At 49.2% G+C, this 22,020-nt stretch overlaps 1 protein-coding gene across 4 annotated transcripts in view; it reads right to left on the bottom strand.

Annotated features, from left to right (window-relative positions):
- LOC122376185 (protein FAM13A-like) overlaps nucleotides 1-22,020 on the bottom strand; it is a 48,930-nt gene that overhangs the window by 5,767 nt on the left and 21,143 nt on the right. For 2 of the 4 annotated variants that reach the window (XM_043355916.1, XM_043355915.1), the window contains exons 2-4: nucleotides 21,164-21,364; nucleotides 6,318-6,483; nucleotides 3,263-3,382 (exon numbers count right to left, since the gene is read on the bottom strand). In XM_043355916.1, coding sequence (XP_043211851.1) covers nucleotides 3,263-3,382; nucleotides 6,318-6,483; nucleotides 21,164-21,364 — 487 coding nt within the window. Of the gene's footprint in view, nucleotides 1-3,262; nucleotides 3,383-3,659; nucleotides 3,928-6,317; nucleotides 6,484-11,570; nucleotides 11,765-21,163; nucleotides 21,365-22,020 lie in introns of those variants that run through there. The other 2 variants (XM_043355918.1, XM_043355919.1) reach the window with 2 other exon arrangements.

The following is a 22,020-nucleotide window of genomic DNA, read 5'->3' as shown; positions in this document are numbered from 1 at the left end:
GCCGGAGCCGTGAAACAATATAGCCCGGAGCCGGAGCCGGAGCCGGAGCCGCCAAAAAAGGGGGCGACTCCGGCTCCTTTTTTATTTTTTGAAGAGGAAAAAAATAATTGACCTAGTTCGGTTTGACAGTACAAGGCAATAAAACATATGGTACTTTACTTACGTCATGGGCCATCAAGTGAATGAAAAAAACCGAATATCCCCAGTATCCCACAGTACGTAATCAACTTCTTGTCTGCTCCTCCCTCCCCCCCACGTCTACGGCATCCCCAGAGCATGAGGACCGGTCATCAAGTGACGGCCATTGTTTTGAAGCCAGTGCAGTGGACTGCAACTCCAAGCACCGTCTCTTCCCCTCCCCCCACCCCCCCCCCCCACTCCCACCCCCAATGCAGCCGAGACTGGTGTCAGCTTACGATGGTTCAGTGAACTCCAATTCGCGGCGACTGCGTTTCCAATGCCATCGCTTCCTAGTTCTTTGTTCTGCCAGTTCTCTCCGAGGTGCGTTTGCGCGGGGACGCGGTGAGCCGGTCATGGCAAAGAGTAACGCGTATAACCAATCCAATTTTTCTTCCACCTGTATTTAACCCTCGCATGTGTGCGGCGTTTGCCAGCTTCTAATGTGTAGGGGGGGGGGTCGGTTGGACCCACCCCCCTTGCCGTTTGGCCCCTGATCAAGCTAGAGCTTCGCGGAAAAAAACGAGCGTGTTGCCCGTCACGAGAGGAAGCCGATGATATCCAATTTTAAGGTCCTAGGTCATTGGTTGACCTTCCAGGTCAGGTCAATGACCCAAAGTCGGGAAAATCGGGACCTGTTAGAAAGTCGTAAAGTGTGGCTGCTAAGGGTTTTTTTTTTTGGGGTGCTGATCACGAATATCGTGTTAGTTTTGATCACAGATGATGTCTTGAAGCATTTAGACCAGGTCGGGTCAGGTCAGGTCAGGTCAACCAGTAGGCGTCGTGACGGGTATTCGTAGTACGTGTCAACCGCCTCTGACAGCTTCGTAACATGTTACGAAGTCACCAAAACTACTTCGTAAATGTTCAAATGGTTGCTAAATTCGAATTCAGCTCCAAAAACTAGCCTAGAAACATGTAAAACTCGAAAAAGTGACCCGAGGTCACCCGAGGTCACCAAAGGTTAATGACCTGACCTGACCTTCAGGTGACCTTGACACACACGGGAGTAACATCAAATCACATGTTTGAACGTTTGAAACCACGAAAAGCTTGCAAACACGCGGCTAGTGCGAGCCGACATACGCGAAATCGCGATTCCGGCCAAACATGGTCTCGGAAAAGAGGTCACAGGTCAAAGGTCATTTGGGTCAGGGTCATGAAATTTTCAGGGTAGGTGTCAAATTGATCAATGCGAGGGTACTGAAAGTTTCGTCGCGATCGGCCGCTTTTTACGCGAGTTATTCGCGAAAAGCCATGGGGGGGTCCATCCGACCCCTCCCCCCTACACATGCGAGGGTTAATTGATTGCATAGGGGATGTACTGAGTCGGAGCCGGAGCCGCCGGAGCCGGAGCCGCCGGAGCCGGACCATTTTACTCGGAGCCGGAGCCGGAGCCGGAGCCGCCACAACATTTCACCCGGAGCCGGAGCCGGAGCCGGAGCCGATTTTTTTCTCCGGAGCCGGAGCCGGAGCCGGAGCCGTCTGAAATTTCCACGGCTCCGCATCCCTGGGTATACCGCCTAGTCCCTGAGGAGTCACGTGCGATCAGCTCCGGTCCATACCGGTTTTAGGCGGTCGGTGTTGGCAGAGCGTTGCAGTCACCCTGCTCCGGGCACGACACTCGTCTTTTGGGCGGCGTGCCGAGAAGTGACAGAGCTGGCAACTCGTCCCAATGACGTCATAGGACCAGGAATGCACCCACGGGTGACTCCAGCCGACAAATGTTTATGTAGGCCGGTGGGACACCCGGAGACTGATACGAAAATATATCCAAGGACAAATTTTGTTGGCTGCCCTTCGGGTATGAGGCGACGACGTTTTTAACCCGACACTGTCGCTAGTTTTTAAGCCGTTTCTTTAAACCAGTGGGTCGAATTTCACCACCTCAGCTAAAATCTAGCAGACTACGAACCCGACTTGAAGAGACAGCACATTCTTGGCAGTCGCGACTACCTACAACTTTGTTGACGGGGCCGTTTTTTACGCTGACAGAGCGAGCATAACGTCGACTAAAGCAAAACCGAAGGCTAACCGATCTTACATTCGAAACTCCCACCGTGCACGCCTGCTGAGAGAGCCTGCGATCAAATCTCAACCCGTTTAGTCGGATTTTCCCTAATGACGCTCAGCTGTGATGATCAGCTGACGGTGACGCCGATGACGTGATGACGCCAGCACGTCATCCGGTGCGTCATCCGGTCGGGGTGTCCGGAATTAGAGCTGACCACGACTCCCCACCGTCCGGATTTAGTGATCCAGTGACGTAGCGGCGCGGGGTTGGGTCGGTGCCACTCGCAGTGTACACCCACCAGAGTGGATTTTCGCGCTCGACACTACTGAGTAGAGTTGCAAAGTTTTCCCAATGGGCTGCTACCGGCACCGCCCCGCCCCACAAACATTTTCTGGGATACCGGCATGCTACCACGCCCCAAGCAAAAAAACCGCCAAATTACCGGCATACTAAAAAACCTGCATTCTTGATTCTGGCTTACCCCTACATGAGATGCCACATTTTGGCAATTTCAGTAACCGCCCCACCCAACAGCCACCCATTGTCCAACTTATTACAATTCAATAGCCTCTTAGTGTCCAAAGTTTGAATCATATGCTGATAATTTTTTGTGCAAAATCAAAAATACCGGCATGCTACCGGCAAGACATGCCAGATACCACGAAAAAACCTGCGGTAGTGAAAAATTACCGGCATGCCGGTAGTGCGGTAGGGAAATTTTGCAACTCTACTACTGAGGTCATTGATTCAGGCTGCTAAGATTAGACTCGGCCGATGACGCATCGAGAAGTCATGGCAGGATGAAGGTCAATCAACGGACGACCAATCCATTAATCATTTGGCATGAAATTCATGAAATGCGCCGCTTATTTCAAGATCAAACTTCAAAGAAGTGTTACTTTAGTTTTACTGAAACTGAAACAAAACGCCAAACGAAAAAAATAAACTGTGAAATATTAATTAGATTATGCTGAACACATTTAAACGACAATATTGAAAAATCACCCTGTATTTTACAAAATCAACATAAAAATAAAACAGCCCCCGTCGGGAATCGAACCGCGGACCTACCTGTTGCATGATGGCCGGCGGCGTGTCGGCGCAGTCGCTGCCGCTACTGGAGGTGGGGGACGACTCGTCAATGACCTCGTCCGTGTAGACGGGCGACCACGGCGTCGGCAGGTCGTACCCCTGAAAAGGAACAGAGGGCAGGTCAGCTAGGGTCACCGCGAGGGCATGTTGGTGAACCGGAAATGAGCGAAACAGAGAGGCATCAATATACGATTTTGGACAGAGTAGAAATTGGGTTACCTTTGTGATAAAATCATGACAGCCAACTGTTGACCAATGAATGTCACGCAGAAGTGGATAATTGGCAAACAACCGACATAACTCAGGCATACCTGCACCACAAGTGTCAATATTCCCACGTGAGAGCGGAAATACACCTTTGAGGGGGTTTCCTTACCTGATATCTCCTAGGTTCTTCCACAAACTCTACCAGCATTTTACCGATCGCCATATTCTCCTAACTACGCCACTAATCAGTCAACTAGAAGGAATCCTCCACTGGCTTGATCGGGTAGACACCTGACCAAAAACCGAACAGCCCAGCACTGACTCCGACACTGACTCTGACACTGAGTCAAACACCGATAGTCCGACCACGACCGACCGACCGACCGACCCCGACCCTGGCCTCCGACCGACTGACCGTCCATCCGACCGCTCCGACCGCCCCGACCGTCCCGACCGCTGCCGGCAGGGGTAGGCCCGCTCCAACTCGCCGGCGGCACTACATGACGTCACCACCCCGAGTGACGTCATGAGAGTCATTATGACTCTGTCATGGGTGGTGTCATGGTGACGAGTCAAGCATGGACCGAGGTCGCCTGGAAGCTGATGACGACAGCTTGCTTCAGTTGGCAACAACGGATACAGCAAGAGTTGCCCGTGCGATTCAAGTCTTGCTAACGTGCGATGAATCGTAAGACAGCGAGAGACCCCGTGCTCATCGTGTTGCATCATACTATTGAAATTGCGCGATTTTTTTGTGGAAAAGCCCTCACCTCATTCTTCATGTCTCAAACTAACGCCTAAGAAATGTCCAAAGAATGTCATCATGCTGAAAATCCTTCACACTTCCTCAGGAAATCCGCTGTGGTGACAGACAGAACAAAGCTGGGATAAACAGGTGTGTAGCATAAGTCACCAAGTGACGTAACATGATATCACCAGGCATACCAGAGAGTGGGTGAAACATACTTGAAATCATACCCAGAAGTAAGAAATGACAATTATGACCTATGTGATATCACTTTATTTTTCTCGACGGAAACGTAGGTTTCCTAGGTGTTGTGGTTAAACCAGTCACGGGGTCATAAGATGACAGCATGCCCCCTCGGAACGTGTCACAACTTGTCCCCCTCTCCCCTCGGTAATCGGGAGTGACCACACCACCCACAGGGTCAGGAATTTCCACCGGGGAGAAGGGACAGGAAGGGGAGGGGAGGGATGACGTCGACGACATTCCTGCGCCCACCCTCACGACCCCAGCGGGCCGCGATGAACGGCACATGACAACTGGAATTGATTGTTCCAAAACAGGGGGCCGGTCACGCTCGGTGACCCCTGACCCACGTGTGCGGACAGGTTCCAGACGATATCGACCCCCCACGACGCCGGGACTACGGTGGCCGATCAATGAAATTACCCACAGGGTCGGGCAGGGTCGATACGGGATTCGGTTTGAATGGAAATATAATATGTTGATAAAAAAGTCAGTGCATGTGGAATCTAAATACATCACCTTATTAATCTATGTTTAGAGTTCAATGCAGATCATTAAATTTATTGAGGGACTTCTCATAAATGTCGCCATCAACCCATTGATTTATCTAGTGAAGGAACAAAATATTTACTCGAAATCATTTTTGATGTGACATTAAATAAACAACAAAATAAGTTCCATGATGATATGGATTCGTTCCAAATGCGCATCAGCATTCCTGCTCCCCTTCAATTCAAGGACGTGTCCCAGACCCCCCCCCCCCTAACGCCCCCCCAACAGAGCAGGCACCACCATCGTCACCAAATGGTGATGTGGCACCACTCAGCACGCTCCGTCACCACCCATGTTTTTCAACAGTCGATACTTCAACCGCAGAGCACATTCGAGCTCGTATTTACTCGATAAACAAACACGTTTTTCTGCGCCTCATTCGAAACAACGACGGATAACGGTGTAGAGAACATCCGACAACGTCCAGGAAAACAATGGATAGGTGTAAGATACCAGTGGGCCGTATCGTTACGACACAGCCGTCATAAACCGGAAATCGCCTCTCTTCTGGCTCGGGTATCGTCCTTGAAGATTGTCACTTCCTCATTGATAGGAATCTGACAACCCCAGCCTAAATAATACCGGCTACACTAGTTCTGTCGCCACTTCGCACATTATCACCATCAAAGCCAGATGATCTCGTTTTCAGTACACGTGCACCTTTTGTGCGATTGACGTCACAATACCGACTCCACTTGTGTTATCCGCCCCGTCCAAGCAGGTAGAATACCGAGTAGCGAGATTTTCACGCACTACACGCGTACGCAACCGGTCAGCCGTATCTCAGCGCGATCTGCCGACACGTGAGCAAAGGAGCGAATCGACTTGCAAAATACCCGGCCGGACCAAACTGCAAAAACAATAGCAGCCGCTAGCACCCGGAAGCGAAAGAGTTTGGTAAGTTCAACAACAACTTATCTAAGAGCCCGGTGCGTTGGCGTTTTAAAGAGACGCATTACGCACGAGGATGTTTTCAATTGATAAGACGTTATCTGGTTCCCGTTCATAACGGTACAGGCTATTTCACCCATGTTTATAGAACATGTCCTTTCTGACGGTCTTCTGAGCCCACAAATACCGATCTCAACTCTCTATATCTCAACTCTCTGAATACTCCGTACTTGTCATCCATCTGGACCTCTCAGATCTATATGTGAACTTTCTGTCCATGTGCCCCCTACAATCCTCACAACCCCTTTACAAACCCCTAACCTCTTGGACATCTGACATTTCCACCTCACGTGACCCCTGTGCGCGACCTTTGACCCCGCTCAGCGCACGCACCTGTGACCGCTCCGAGCTGGGCACGGTGATTGGCTCCGTCTCGACCGAGGGCGGCCACGTGACAGCCGCCGGCTCGCGCTCATTGGTCGTGACGTCATCGTGGTTGGTGGCGCGTCGCACGCAGTCTTGAAGAGGTGCGGCTGGCCACGGCTGGTGCGAGGACCGCCTGAGGAAGACAGAGACATGGGGTGAGCCATGCGAGACAATTGAGACACAGGAGCGCCACGGTTGGTGGGAAGACCGCCTCAGGGAGACAAGAGACACAGGGTGAGACATGTGATACAGGCGACAAAGCTGACACAAGTGAGACACAGTGCGAGGGACATCCGGTGAGACAAAAAGAGACAAATAAGACACAGACCGGGAATACAGCATTTCCACGGCCGGAAAAAAAACACCGTTTGGAGGGAGGCATACTGTGAGACACTTGAGACAAGTGGCCCAGCATAGCAACGACTACTCGAGGGCAGCGCTTTTCGAGGAGCGCTGTGGCCCGAAGGTTTGAACTTTGAATTGTGAAAAACGCCCGCCCGCCGCAAAACGCAAACACCGCAAAACGCGCAAAACGCACGCCCGAAACGCCAACGCAAAGGTTGCAAAAAAAGCAAACGCCCGCCCGCCGCAAACCGCAAATAAAAAAAACCGCAAAAACGCCGCAAAACAATAAAACCGCCCGCATCGCACGCCCGCTAACCGCCAACCAAAAACGCCTAAAAATCGCCCGCCCGCCGCCAAAGAAAAAAAAACGCAAAAAAAAACGAAAAAGCGGCCGCCAACCGCAAACAAATTTAACACCGCAAACGACGCAAAAAAAGAAAACCGCCCGCATCGCCCGCCCGCCCGCCCGCCGCCAAAGACAAAAACGCCCGCCCGCCGCAAAACGTAAACACGGCAAAACGTGTAAAACGCCCGCCCGAAAAGCCAACGCAAACGGCAAAAAAATCGCCCGACCGCCGCAAACCACACAGAAAAAACGCCGAAAAAAATAAAACCGCCCGCACCGCACCGACGCTAACCGCTAACCGAAAACGACTAAAAGTCGCCCGCCAGCCGCCAAACGCAAACACCGCAAATAAGCGCCCGGCCGCAGCAAGATAATAATTTATCAACGACTGGCATATCGCTAGGCTGGTCATTTTAACAAATCAAAAAGATATCTGCAAAAATCTCCTAGATGAAAGCGCCCGATTAAAAAACGGATGGCACGTGCGTGTTCCTCGCCCCCAACTTCCCTCAGGTCAATCGTCATTTGGGTCACCTAACGCATTGACGACCGGCTGGGTGGAATGAACATTGCGCCAAGAAACGTAAGTATATTGTCAAAAAGAATCCCCAGAATGGTGGATCCCAAAAGTTTGAAACTACCACTTTGGCCCACTGGACGACACCTTAAACAGTTGCCGACCGGATGACACCCATTGTTTGGTCACCCACGCCATAGTATGCATCATGGGTGCGCCGAAATGACCAAAAGTCCCAATTTCCGGTGTGCAGGGTCATTTTCAACGGCACGTGGCACGTGGTTCTGGACTTTTCCGGCCACTTTGCGACATACCCATGGGTAGTGCACCGAATGGTGGTTGATCTGCATGGAAGAAAATGAGGGGTCGTTTGGATCGTTTTCGAGCAATCTGCCGTGGAACGCATTTTTTCATTTTGCCCATTGGCTTAACACGGGAATTTTCAAAGTCACGTGGCACGTGCACCAGATGGTCCGCGGAGGGGAAACCCATACCAGAACGTAGATCACCTGGCCCACTAGAAATCCTGAAAAAATCAGAATTTTTGGACCAGCCGTTTTCAAGAGCATCAAGTTGTACTGATCTCAGGCAGCTTTTGCCAAATTGTCAGGGAACTCAGATTTGTTTTTCAATAGAAAAACACAATTCTAAAGAATAGTGTTTTAACTATTGACAACAAACCTTCGGTTACTGGTTCAACTGTCTGGGGCAGAGACAGTATACACTATACAGACTGACAAGGACAAGGCATACAATGGTAAACATAAGATTTCATCACCCGACAGCAGCCCCCCCCCCCCCCCCCCCAAGTGACACCCTGGACTGGGAGTCGCGGGGCGAGGTCAACTGATGATCTCTGGCCTATCCATGTGGAGGTCACAGGTCAGCGATCACTTCAATTAAATAAACTTCCCAGCTCGAAGCAAAGCACGGCGACCACATGGATCAACATTGGTCTGCAGAGTGCACATACCGGGGGGCAGGTCAACGGAACCAACCAAGGACAGCGTACAGAGGGTGTCAAAACTGAGCCACTGCAGGCGTCTGGCCAACGAAAGCCTGTTCTGAATGTAAACAAAAGTTCGGCACTGCATACCGTAAGCCGGACAGAGTTCGGTTCAATGTTAACAGGAAATGTCTTCGAAGGACAGCGATTGATGGTATAAAAACGTGCACGGCATCAGACCCTTGCCAAACATATCGGTGTATGTTTCATGTTATGTGGTATGTTAGAAATAAAGTACGACGAACTTCCCACTTTTCATAGAATGTACGGTATTGTTATCATGGAGCTACATCTTTGGTGGTCAATATTGGTCTGAATTCTGCATTGGTCTAAATGTGGATCTGAATTCCGGCTTTAGCAAGCGACCAGCATTCCTTTGAAGCGAAAGCTTCGTTCCTGGGATTGATGCTTTTCAATGTTGTTGCGTTAACTGTTGATAGCGAGAAGATATTTGAGTGAAAATCCGGGCTAAGTTTGAACTCAAAATAGCACCGGCATATTCTTAGAACCCCAAGCTCAACGGCTGAAACTCGTATCGGATGTGCAGTGCAAACTACGCAAAAGGACCGAAAACCACTACCAAAGCTGCCTCAGATCCCATTCATATTTCGGAGGGCTTTCACTGAAGAGACTTCATGATTCTATTTTAGCTATGCGACAAAAGATTGTTTCTGAAGTGCAGCGGAAACTCTGCTAGAAGTTATGTGAATGCAAATATCGCCCTGAAAGGACATGCCCAATGCCACTCTCGGAAGACGTAAATATCCGACACACAGCCCAGAGGCTATTTTGTACCAGTTCCATAGCAAGCATGATAGCTCGCCCTCCATTCTCCTGCAACATCAGGGCATTTACAAACGAGGCATATCTCTCCCACTGGCATTAACGCCTACCAGATCTCCCGACCCGCATCTATCTCCCCATCCCACCCGCCGCCCAGCATTCTCCAATCTACCGCCTCCCTCAGCCACCCCTATACCGCAGGCTTCCAGCTGCCGGTCCAGGTCAGCTCTGGAGCCTTCCCACCTCGGGCAACTCTAGAACGTTCCATGTGGGTCTGCCTGGAGCCTCCAGAGAGCGGCTCAGTGATCAGATGTGTGACTGGGACATCGGCCGGATGGGACTGAGACGGACACGCGACACCGTCTAGGTCGTTATTGGCCACTCCCTAAATAGGTAGGCATCAACCGCAATGCCGATGGTATTGAAGGACCAAATAAGGAAACGGATTTTCCATTATCCTACAATGAAACAGATTAGCCCTATCAATTGCTGACTGAGGCAGCCAGGCTTCCATTTCGAAGCACATTCAAGATGGAAGTAATTAATTGTAAACAAAATTGTTACGCGATGGTACACGCGATTTACATGAACCGTACAACTCAGCTTTCAAAATTACTACAGTTGCTTTTAGTGAAACGAGTCAATAAAAACAGCCGATTGCACATAACCGTCAGGTACCAATGGGACCGGGTGGTCTGCATCAAGGCTCTATATATGTCTGCATTACTTTCTTAGCACGTGACACCGAAGCGTGTAGCTTTCTAACCTTGCTTCTCTTCAATTCCTACAACACAACAGCAACCCTCCCCCCCCCCCTCTTTAGTGTCAAATCTCAGCTCGCCACAAACATTCATTGCTACCATAAAAAGTCACCGGACGGCTGCACCCAGCCCAGCACCGGCCTCACCCACCAGCTCGGCGCCTGGACCCAGCCCAGGCCCCAGCAGCACCTTCACCGACCACAGAACATTCCAGAACGCCTCCCGGCCGCCGCCGCCGCCGCCGCCGCCAGCGACGAGACGGCGGCCCAAGCCGGAGCTCGGCGAGAGAAACCCATCCAAGCCTCTGACCGCATGACTTGGCACCTCTGACCACCGCCAGAGGGGCAGCCTGCGGTGTTGGCAGCGGCGGCGGTGGTGCATGGAAAGAACTTTAATGAGGCTCTGCTGGGTTGGAAGGAGATCCTCAGGCGGGTGGTAGCAGGAGGCACTCTCCTTGACCGTGCTTCCACGAATGCATGAAATTTGGAATGCGCTATTAGTACGGAAGGTATTCTTGTTAGAAGATTATTTATTTTTGGCAACCATAAATACTGCATGACTAGTACCGTATAACTTTGGCGCGATTAACTGAAAATTCAGCTCATAGTCAATTTGCTATGATCCGACATCCGTGACCTCCCTCCCCAAATCTCTACCTTGACCCGCCTCTGCCAAATGAGCTACTCTCCTGCAGAGAAGGGTCTGGGTGTGGCGCCGAGACCGCGCCTCTGCACCATTGCACACTGCAACCGCACATGACTTAGTACGGCGCCGCCGCGGGGGAAGGTAGCTCCGCCTAGCAACTCACCCGGGACAGGCACGGGGGCAGCGAGACTGTGACATTTGGCAGTGAGGGGTGAGTAATACACACGTGCAGACCGCAGGTCTCTCCCAGTTCGCACTGACATCAGACTACTGACGTCAGACAGGTGATGTCATTGTCAGTGATGTCATTGATGGCAAGTGGCAACACTGACAAAGCGCGTGGCTTTGTAAGATCACAGACATGATATGCAGACATAGAGACTAGACCGCAGTGACACACATTGGAAGAGACATTTGACCACGATGACGGGCAGATTAAAAAGCTTACATCACAGAAACGGGGAAAACGCGTGGCCAAAGAACGACTTAGGAAACCTTTCATTTTTCTGACAATGAGAGGAATGAATGGGATCAAGATTGGCTGCATCACCGGGTAAAAATCGCCGACAGCACGAAAGGTTAATAGCGACATGGAAAAGTACAGTGCACTTACATAAGCGGACCCGATGACCGGGGCAATTAACGGACTGAATTGAACACCCGACTGAGCCATATGTGGGCGAGACGTTCAATAGACTCCGGACACCAGAGACGATTTTATGAGGAAGTTATACGCAAAATAAAAAAGGCAGTTGGAGATGAAAGAAGGAGAATATGTGGAGAGTCAATACAATTAGGTTAAGTGATCGGCACTCACCAAAAGTCGCCACTAAAAGTAAATCCCAGTAGATCAATCATTTCTTCAGTCTGTAGATAAAGTTCTTGAACCCCCACTCTCCAAAATCTTCCTCGGCTGCTCGCCGCCCAAGTCCAAGAGTCAGATCACCGGCACAATTCAACTGGAGCGTCACAATACCACACCAGACGAGCTCCCGATGTAAACTGACGGCCGGCGCGCCGCGCTGTCCGCTCCTTCCGTTAGCTGCTGACGACATGACGTCACCGCCGAACTGACCAATCAGAGCGCGGCACGGCGCCCCAGCTCGGCAGGTGGTCGGTGGCTGGTCTCAGGGATGGCGCTTCAGAACTTCTCACCGCGGTGAGCATATTCTCACCGCGCTGAAATTGACCCGCATCCATTTCATGGTCCCGAACGAAGTGACCAGGTTTCCCACCACAGGGCATTCTCTCAACAGGTAGATTGTGTTCACTTGTTCAGTAATCAGCAATTATCTGGTGCTCTTTAGATGAAGTGACCGACCTCTCACAAAAAGCATCTCCTCACTTCGTTGAAATTGTCTCGGTATTCTTTCTCTTCTTTATGGTGTAGGTCTTCTTTATGGTCTCTTCTCGGCTTCTTTCTCTTCAGTGTGTACGCGAATGATATGGCCCTGTACGCTGACGGTGCGACCATAGTGCAGTATGCGGACGACACCCAGGTTATCGTGAGTGGGAGACCCGGAGAAATTGGCACTCTTACTGCATCCATGGAACTCAATCTGTCACTTCTGTCGGCATGGTTTGGCATAAACGGTATGAAAATTAACGCTCAGAAAACACAACTCATGGTCCTCGGGACTCGTCAAAATCTCAAGCAGCTCCCCACGGTTGGAATCAAATTTATGGGTGCCACTGTCTCCGGCTCTCCCACGGTGCGGAATCTGGGTGTTGTGTTCGACCAGACGCTGTCTTTTACCGCCCATGTTGACGACGTCGTACGCCGCTGCACAGGCCTGCTGATTGGTCTTACGCACAGCAGACACCATTTACCTCGAACGACGCTCAGCACACTAGTCAATGGTCTAGTCATCTCTCTCGTTCGGTACTGCATAAGTGTTTATGGATCGTGCAATGCTACTCAGATAGGGCGTCTACAGAAAGTGCTTAACTTCGCGGCGCGAGTGATATCAGGGCGACGTAAATTCGACCATGTTAGCGACGTGCTGCGCGATCTGGAGTGGCTCTCTGCCCGTAATTTGTACCGCTACCATTCACTGACGCTTCTAAAGCGGACCCTGGTCACTGACCAGCCCGAGTCACTCGCCACTCACCTCATGTACAGACGTGATGTGCATCAGCGCAGTACGCGACAGGATGGCATGCTTCACCTGACAAGTATTCGATCAGAAGCAGGAAGGAGGCGTTTTACCTACGCGACTGTGACTGATTTTAACACCATACCAGCGGATATTCGAGCCATGAACCTGAGCCGATTCAAAAAGGAGCTGCACAAGTACCTGCTGCTGCAGCAGCTGCAGCAGCAGTAGAGACGCCTTGGACGACACTGATGTGATAGAAATGTATGTATTGAGTATGATGTGCAATGAGTGTTGTGATGTTTGTATGCATGTGATCCGCTCACCTCATTCACGTCTAGTCTTTATATGTACTTGACACGGGCTCTGGAATAGCCACACATGTGTGGAATGAACCTAAGAAGTGCAATAAATAAATAAATAAATATGGACTGGTGGTGCATCCAATGAACGTTTTCGGGATCCCATTTGCAGTGCAGTCACCAAGGAAGGCAATGCCCGCAAAAACATTTGGGACATGAGCAGGCTTAGGTACTCATAAGAAGCCCATACGTGACTTGGATAATCCGCTACTCGATTTCATGAAACCGGTCCAGTCCAGTGGAGAATTCCACTCGACGGAATGGCGAAAGCCTTTGGGAGATGGTCGCAAAAACCTTTTCAGACATAGCCCATAGAGACAAGGGTGAAGACTACTTGAGGCACACCGGCTTGGGCCACTTGAGTCTCCCTTGAGAGGATTCGGGCAGAATGAGAACGTGCTTCCAGAGGATTGGAAATTATTTGATCTTTTTTGCATTAGTTTATCAAAAGATGAAAAGAATGTGAAAAGTGTTAATTGTATAGCTTTCGACCCCCCTGTGTACTTGCAAAGCTGAACAGCAGTGCTACTCAACATCTGATCAGCAATCTTCCTGAAAATCCCTGGAGGGCCGAAATCAACTACGTCGCAAGATACTGTGTGGAGAAACCCCAATCTTTGTTCGATTTCGTCCCGTGCGCCAGATTTCATCACTTACGAGTACGACGACTTATCTCAATTTCAAGGAACGCATCCCGGAGGTCAAGCACCGCCAACGAAATTGTAGTTGAACGTCTCCAATATCATGTTTGTAATGGACTTCCTCCAGTTACGCCCAGAACTTGGCTAGAATCTTCTGGTACTGACGTCAAAACATGGAACACCCCAGCACGTGAGGTGTTCTTGAGACAGTGCAAGATAAAGCGTTAAATCACCATCACCCTAGAAGCCAAACCAAACACCACTAGCGTCGGATTCCGCCGCTAAAGTCAGTGATGAAACGTGTCGAATATCGATGAAGTAGCGATTCTCTGAACAGGCAGTCGCTCGAACGTTTGGTTCAGGGAAATCAGCCGCAATGTGTGATGTACAGGATACAAATTCAATAAACAAGTGCAGTCTCTGAATTCACAGCCAGGTTTTCTCAAAGAACTTCGATATCGCCAAATAACCACCAGACGAAAAACAACCCAACAAAGAAGAGAACGCGAGTAGGAAATTTGAATGCAGCTTTGTCGAGATACCGCGTCGCTGAGGTTTATTTTACACCTTGACCAACACCAATATCTAAAACCCACTTTAGTGGAAATTCGAGATATTATTCGTCACATTTTTTGACCGACAGGATACAGTCAAGGGCATCTGGGACATCAGAAATCCATATTCAGTGAACTAATGGGTTCGATCGAACCAGCATGCTAATACGGGACGACTGATGTGGCCCATGATAACACATCGTTCTTGGAAAAAGGAAGCGGATCAGATTGGGGCATACCGTAAGGTCGAACGGAAGAAACGACTCAGAAATGGCCGACAGTCACTTTAATTAAACGATAAAAAAATAGAAAACTGGAAAATAAATTCGGCGCTCAAAAACGGCGAACGAAATATACGAAGAAAGAAGATCGGTCATCGATTCAGATAAGGGAAACGCTGAGGGCAATGGCGCAAACAACAATCGCAGGGCGTCTGGTCTGTACCGGCCGCTGTGGGCTTAGATCGTCTAGACAGTCAGCCAGCGAACCCGCTGACCAAGCCAGCTGATGTAACCAGGCCAGGATTGGGGAGGATTACCGGGATTTCAGGTCATCCCGGTTCACGGTCACTTGGGACAGTTCACACGTGCATCCCACGGGTGTGGTTTTAGGATAAGCGGGGATGTAGCGTGACTGATAATCCCCCTAACATAGAGATGCATACAGTGGCGCCCAGATAACCACGTAGCAGTCACAACAGAGAGTTAATTACACGATGCAGGTTGGACCCAACAGGACCGGGGAGAAGAGAGGAGAAGAGAGGAGAGGAGAAGAGAGAGGGAGAGAGGAGAGAGGGAGAGAGGAGAGAGAGAGAGAGAGAGAGAGAGAGAGAGAGAGAGAGAGAGAGAGAGAGAGAGAGAGAGAGAGAGAGGGGGATAGGGCCACCGCATCCCGGTTGCTGTTGCCATGCAGGCGGGGTCACCAGGGAGCCTCTCTGCCCGACAATTACACCGTGAAAGCAGCCACGGGGAGGCAATCTTCGTGACGAAGGCTCAGCTGTCTAGACAGACACTGAATCCGGCCGACCAATTGTACCAGGCCACGCTGCTAATGGTTTCAGTGCATTAGTTGAAAAAAATTGTCTCTCCTCAATGACGCTGTATTGCGTCAGTCTTGAGAAACGTACCATTCATTATATCAACGCATAAGCGATAATTAAAGCTAATGTTGTCCTATAACTTTTCATTGGCTTGATTTTACAGCCGAACTTTTAAGCAAATCTGAAATAAGCACAAGAAAATGAAGAAAAACAAGTATAGGGACCAATTATAAATTATACCTAATACATTATTCATTCTTCCCAGGTTTTCATGACTAGTTGGTCTGTGACCATGATCCACAACTACACAACCCACCCCTTTCTGACCGCTACACTCTCATCGGATCACATCCCCCTACACTCCCCCCCCCCCACCCCCTCATCACGATGACATTAGTGACATCCGGGGGCCCGCCTGTGGAACTGCGTAGTAGCCAGCTGACCGCCGTCCGGCGAAGCGACCGCAGCGACCTCTACGGGCCGCCAGAGGGCAGCCGACCAGAGCCAAAGCCGCCCGACGAGAGCCAAAAGTCGCCACTAATGGCACTGCTGCCAGCCCGCAGGGGTCACGGATGGGCTAGAGCCGGTTACGGTCAGTTTGACAGAAACTCTGCCAAAAGGAAAGTCAGGTGACTGGTTGGAATATTTAATTAACAATTTATAGCGACAGATAGCGACATATCCCTCAAAACGGGAAACAAAGCTTACTGATGAATAAAGTGTGCCATCGAGACCTACGCCTTGAATTAAATTTTAACTGTAGCCCACTTTATACTTTTAAAAGTAATGCGTGATAAGTCGAAAGCAACAGCAAAACATCGAAAGCAAACATCAAAGCAACAGCACACCTAAAAACCCACAGAGAAACTGAATGAATCAATGGATCCTTTCCCACGAAACCAACATTCGAGCCACCATGCGGGGGCAGCCAGCCGCCATTCCTCCGCCCGCCAGAACTCCAGTGGGTGGGTGGTGGGTGGGCGGGATCGATCCGCCCTCAAAGTGTCCCGGCCCCGGCGGTCGGTCGAGGGCCGACGGCCGGTTCGGTCACCTCCAAACATTGATCAGAGAGCTCTGCGCGCCGCCCGGCGGAGGATCGCCCCGGACGAACTCAAAGATGTGCCTTCAGAGAGGAGAGCTCGTCCCGAGGTTTGGTCAGGGGTTAAAAAAGTGGTAGCGAAGAAGAATTCGGTTAAGAAATGAGGAATTTTAGGGGTTGGAAATGTATTCATGATTTTCTTTTTAATGGCTGGTTTCAAAACAAGTACAGCACGTATACCTATACCTACAGCGTAACTAAAATAAATTAAAATCATTTTGAAAATAAGCCAGAAGTAAGCGAAATAGTACCGATCCATCCGAGAAATATACGAGGAACGGCAGCTCCAAAACAAGAATCTCCAATTCATCTTTTCTCATTTCCCTTCCACAACAACGATCATCTTAAAATGAGTACTTCTCCCAGCACAGCCGCATAAAACACCTGTTTTCCACCTGTTTTCCCGCGAAGTCTCATATCCGCTTATTTCAATCCTCACTACGCCTAAGCCTTTTCTTTCCGCATACGCACCACGCACCATGTTTACATCAGCAGACACTAAAGGTGATCTGGGCACGTCGAGAGCACGCCGAGAACGACGAAAGCACGCCGCCAAGGGCGTAGCGAGGGCACGGCCTGCACGCCAGAGCATCGACCAAGGAACGCTGCCAACCAGGAAGCGTTCGTCTTCCCAAAGCCCCCCCCCCAAAGACGTGAAGGTTGTACACTACACACGTCACACATACTGACATACGCACACAAACGTACGCAGAACCTGCCAGGTTTTACGAACTCGGACACGCGTGTAGCGTACTTCCCAGAAATGTCATAGGAATTGTCACAACTGCTTAGCCGTAATCGATCGCCTCTTCAGAAAGCCAGACGGAACGAGCAGTAATAGTGCAGAAGCTCTCAGAAATGTCAGTACCTACCTAACAGAAGTCCGGAATGAGGCAATGGCAAACAACATGTTACTTTTCCGACAGAGCTGTCGCGCGGGAAAAAGTAATGTAATATGTAGCATTGTAGCGTAACGTGCTCTGGTATTTCAGTTGGGCAAACTAGACCTTTGGAATCAAAATATAGAGGCATCAAAAGATTGATTCCTTTTGGGCATAAATGCAGACCATTTCTAACTTACCAATCACATAAAAATAAGAGAGTGTTTCAAGAAGGAGCATGCCTGATCTTGAACAGAAATGCTTGAACTATCTCCTAAGCAAAATAATATTGCTCCTATCATAACAATTTGAATTATATAGGTAGTGAAAGGCAATCAGGGAATTGATTCACTTTAAACAGATAATCATAATATTGATTCGCCATCAGCTGGCTAATCATTATTTTGATTCACAGGTAATGTTAACAGATAGGCAACAATGACTTGCAAGAATACAGCATTTATCTTGCTATTATTCTCATTTAGTGGTATCGTCAGCACCACAACTGATACCTATAGCATTGTTGTACTTTACCTTCACTACATTTGATAACAATTCACAATTTTTAAATGTCAAGAATGCAAAAACTGAAGCAACAGGTAAAAACCATATAAATAATATAAAAGCACTACAACAATGATAATTAGGGGTTTAAAAATTTCATTTTGCCATTTTACACAAATACTGATTGGTTAGTATGTGATTCATGATACAAAAATAACATACAGTGTGATTTCCTCAAAACAGCTTTTACGTGGTGGACAGTGGCTCTGTCTTTTTCCCATTCACAAGGCCAAAGGGACAATTTCTTAGCTTTGAGGTAACACTTTTTGCAAACCTACCACATTTTTCTACCTTTTAGAAGAAAAATCTCACCGTCATGGGCCTTTTTTCAACCGTAACGATTCATTTGAAGTCAAAAGCGTACCCAAATGAATCAAAAAATTGATTCCATGCCCATATTTGGTCATGGCTCCTCCCACCAGAATCAAATTATTGATGCCTCCATATTTTGATTCCAAAAGTCTAGTTTGCCCAACTGATTTAGCGTGATACTGATACCGAGTGCGTAACACGTACTTTACGCAGTTATGTCGCTTGTAGCATGAACTACAAAAGTATGTGTATTTGTGTATTGATTATGAGATACCCGCCTGTTTCTAGTGAATATTAGAGCGCAAGTTGACAGAGTCTATCAGACACGTGTTTCTTACGACGTAGTACGGCATAATCGCGACGATATCATGCTTCGTCAAAACACCAACAACGCAAGATCATGAACTTCGTCCCGTCCTTGATGTAGAATCAATCCTCTTATCGAGTGTACTGGTCATACCATCGTGGCGCCACGCCAAAGAGGTCACGCATCTACGCAGCAGCACGCACACACGCACGCACACTCGCCAATAATTTAGCGCAGCCGGCCACGCCCGTAGCCTAGGCCAACGTCCTGTCATGACGGGCCGCTTTACTGCGCAGAACCCCCGCCGGCGTGGGTGGGGGTGTAGGGGGGACGGAGAGGGGGGGGGGGTGGGGGGCGGTGGCAGCAGCGACACATGGGTATCGATTTGTAATGCCACATCGCCCACGGTGGACAGAACGAAATGTCGGACGTTTGCAATGAAATAAAAGAGAAAGTCTTTGAAACTGAAAGGCTGCTAGTTTTCAGAACGACCTTGATCATCTTTGTAATGTTAAAGGTGATTTAATGGATGAAATGTGAAAAGTTGTCGTGGTCCTTCGCTGAACCCCGATATAAAGCCAATTTAACGCCAAACTCTTGCTGTAAATTAACTTTGACAAGGAGCCGCTATAAATTCTGAACCTAAATTACAATCATGACACCGATTTGTCAAAGCAAGCCATTAACTAACGCAGACGAATGTCGCTGCCGTCCAAGGACATTTAAAACGACCCAAAAACCAGCCGCTGACGCCACAATTCAAACTTCAGTTCATAAAACACCAACTCTGGTCTGTAATATTCCCAAATCAGCATATCCAATTTTTAGGTCGATCGGGCTGTATTACAGACAGGTCATGACCCTCATGGCCATATCATATTGGCGTCAGCGATTACGGTGGTGGCAATGCCCTGACCTGTTTGATTTGTCTGGCAAAGGCCAGTGACCTGACCCGGGCGCTGACCTCAGATGTTTGCTTACTGCGCTCAGGTCATGCTCCGTAGACAAAAGAACACCCAAGCAAAATTTTACAATGGGTCCTATTGAGTTCAAACCAAATGTCACGAGACGACAGAAAGCATTTAGCGTGGGAAAATCGTGGCGCTACCACTACTTTTTATCCAAGATATTATTATTAGCGCTCGATTACACCACATCCCTTCCAAACACTATAATACTGTTCTAGACATGTGCCAAAAGCGAGCAGGATTTTACACACGCCAGTCTGGGTACACCGGACTGACTCATCGATCCATATCGAGACACACGCGTGGCTGTGTAACGTGTAACGCCTGTGCGTGCAGGTGCGGCGGTGGCATGAGTACTGCGTAGCTCGCAGTGTCTGTGACCCCGTGCGACCAAAACGGTCGAAAGGGGAAGTGTGATGGTGCGGGGATCTCGGGTTTTAGGCGGGACAACCACGCTTGACAGGGCATCTCCCTAATAGAGACTTGAGCATATATAGAATAGTGGAATGATCAATGATCATACTCGTATATGATCACCAAGTGAAGCGTTGATTTTATGAATTGACTTCGTCTTTCAATGGGAATCCCGTCGACGATCTTGATAAATAAATAAATAAAAATAAGTAAACAAATAAGTAGCATCCCTTCCCATGGCTTCTGTTCTATTGAATTTTATAAGTTATTTCTCTCTCCTCTCGGCTCTCCCATCTATTTCCTCCATTCGTCATTAGCGGCACGCGACGTGGAGGCGGAAGCGTCCCGTGTAGGGAGAGAGTGTGGGAGCGGATGGAGAGAGGGGCGGAGCGCCGGCTGGCACCGTACGCTCAAGGTGACCCCGTCGCGCGGGCCGCCCGACCGGGCCCACACAGGGAGGGGAGGGGGAGGGGCGGGGCGGCGCCGAGTACACCTGCACTCGGCCACAACACACCAAACACGTGGCGTGTGCGCAGGGGCGGCACCAGCGGAAACGTCTCGGGAGGGGGCAAATAATCAGCTCGTCCTTAGTGAGGATTTTACGAATGACACGGGTTCAACAAATGTTTAAAAAAATGTACCCGTGAGACCGTTACGTATCGTAAGGTCCATCCATGGTGAAACATTGCTAGAGCGGTAATAAGCGGAAAGGATTCTGCGCTACCACTTGTCATCACAAATGCCTGTGGCTAACGCCACTGTCCTGTCTGCGATGTCACACGGCGGGGGGGTCACCCCGACGGAGGAATGCACAGCACACCGTCTCAGGGAAAACCCAAACTAGACAGCAGACATCAACAGATCACAGAGGACAAAACGGCAAAAAAAAAAAAACAGGTCACGTACAAGCACACCGGTCACAACACATTTCATTCCACATTCCAAGAAGAAGGCACGAAACAACGGATATATCCGAGTTCATCTTGCAACCGCGAATGAACCGTGAATGTGACATGCAATTTTCCCGTATCGGAAGAGGACATAAGAAAAAAAAACACAAGAGACAAGACACATGTATTACCATACTAACCACCAATCAAGTGTTCCTATATCCTTCCCACCTCAACCCTTCCCAAACAAGCCAACCAGCATCCCCATGACCCAGCCACCTACCTTGACGACGTGTGATGCGTCCGACCCAGACTCTCAAAGCTAGCCGCGCGACCCTCGGCAAAGCGTTCCCCCTCTAGCCTCTTGCAAGGTGGCTCTTCATTACGATCGCCAGCCTCTCGCCGGGGGTCGACAATACCACCGGCGTGTACTGAGCCCAGCAGGTGAGAGGTTACAGCAGACTGGATTGATTTGTCGACACGTCTGAAATGAACAGAGAAGATCATGGTTAGATGAGAGGGCCGAATGAATTCCGAATGAATGGATTGACTTGGTTACAGCGAACGGACATAGCGCCTTTTCATTGCTATGGGTAATGTGTGTGGCTGCGGACAGGACAGCCGGTAAACAATGAAAAAAGCTGCCTGTTCAGTAAAATGTGTGCCCTGGCCCTGAGTGAAAGACCAGATTCTCATATTCGAGATTTTCTGTTAATCTAATCCGATAGTCATCGTAGACTAAATTGATTCCAAAGCGCACTAATGCATTAGTGAAATTACTTAGCGCCTTGTCCCGCTAATTGTGACTAGTCTGGGTTTAATCATACTAACCCGACCCATTGATTGCATTAATTACGAAAGTCTGCCTCGAAATCATTTTGATGGGGCTCATTCCTGTAGCTAATGAGCGGTTTTGGCGACCTAAGCCCATAACCAAGTGATACGGTCCACAATTATACCGCCTACTAACAACGTGGTCTCGAAAGCAGCACGCAACACTCACGGAACTAAAAAGAAAGTTGTGGTTTTTAATGATTTTGATGTATGGAACAAGACTTTCAACGAATCCTTATCATGTCAACAAGAATGACGAATAGGGATTGCTTTAGAAAAAAACATAAATCTCTAAATAGAAAATGT

The sequence above is a fragment of the Amphibalanus amphitrite genome, unplaced genomic scaffold, assembly GCF_019059575.1.
Source record: "Amphibalanus amphitrite isolate SeventyFive unplaced genomic scaffold, NRLGWU_Aamphi_draft 002046F_arrow, whole genome shotgun sequence".
Classification (NCBI taxonomy): Eukaryota; Metazoa; Arthropoda; class Thecostraca; order Balanomorpha; family Balanidae; genus Amphibalanus; species Amphibalanus amphitrite.
This window is presented reverse-complemented; position numbering and strand designations above follow the sequence as displayed.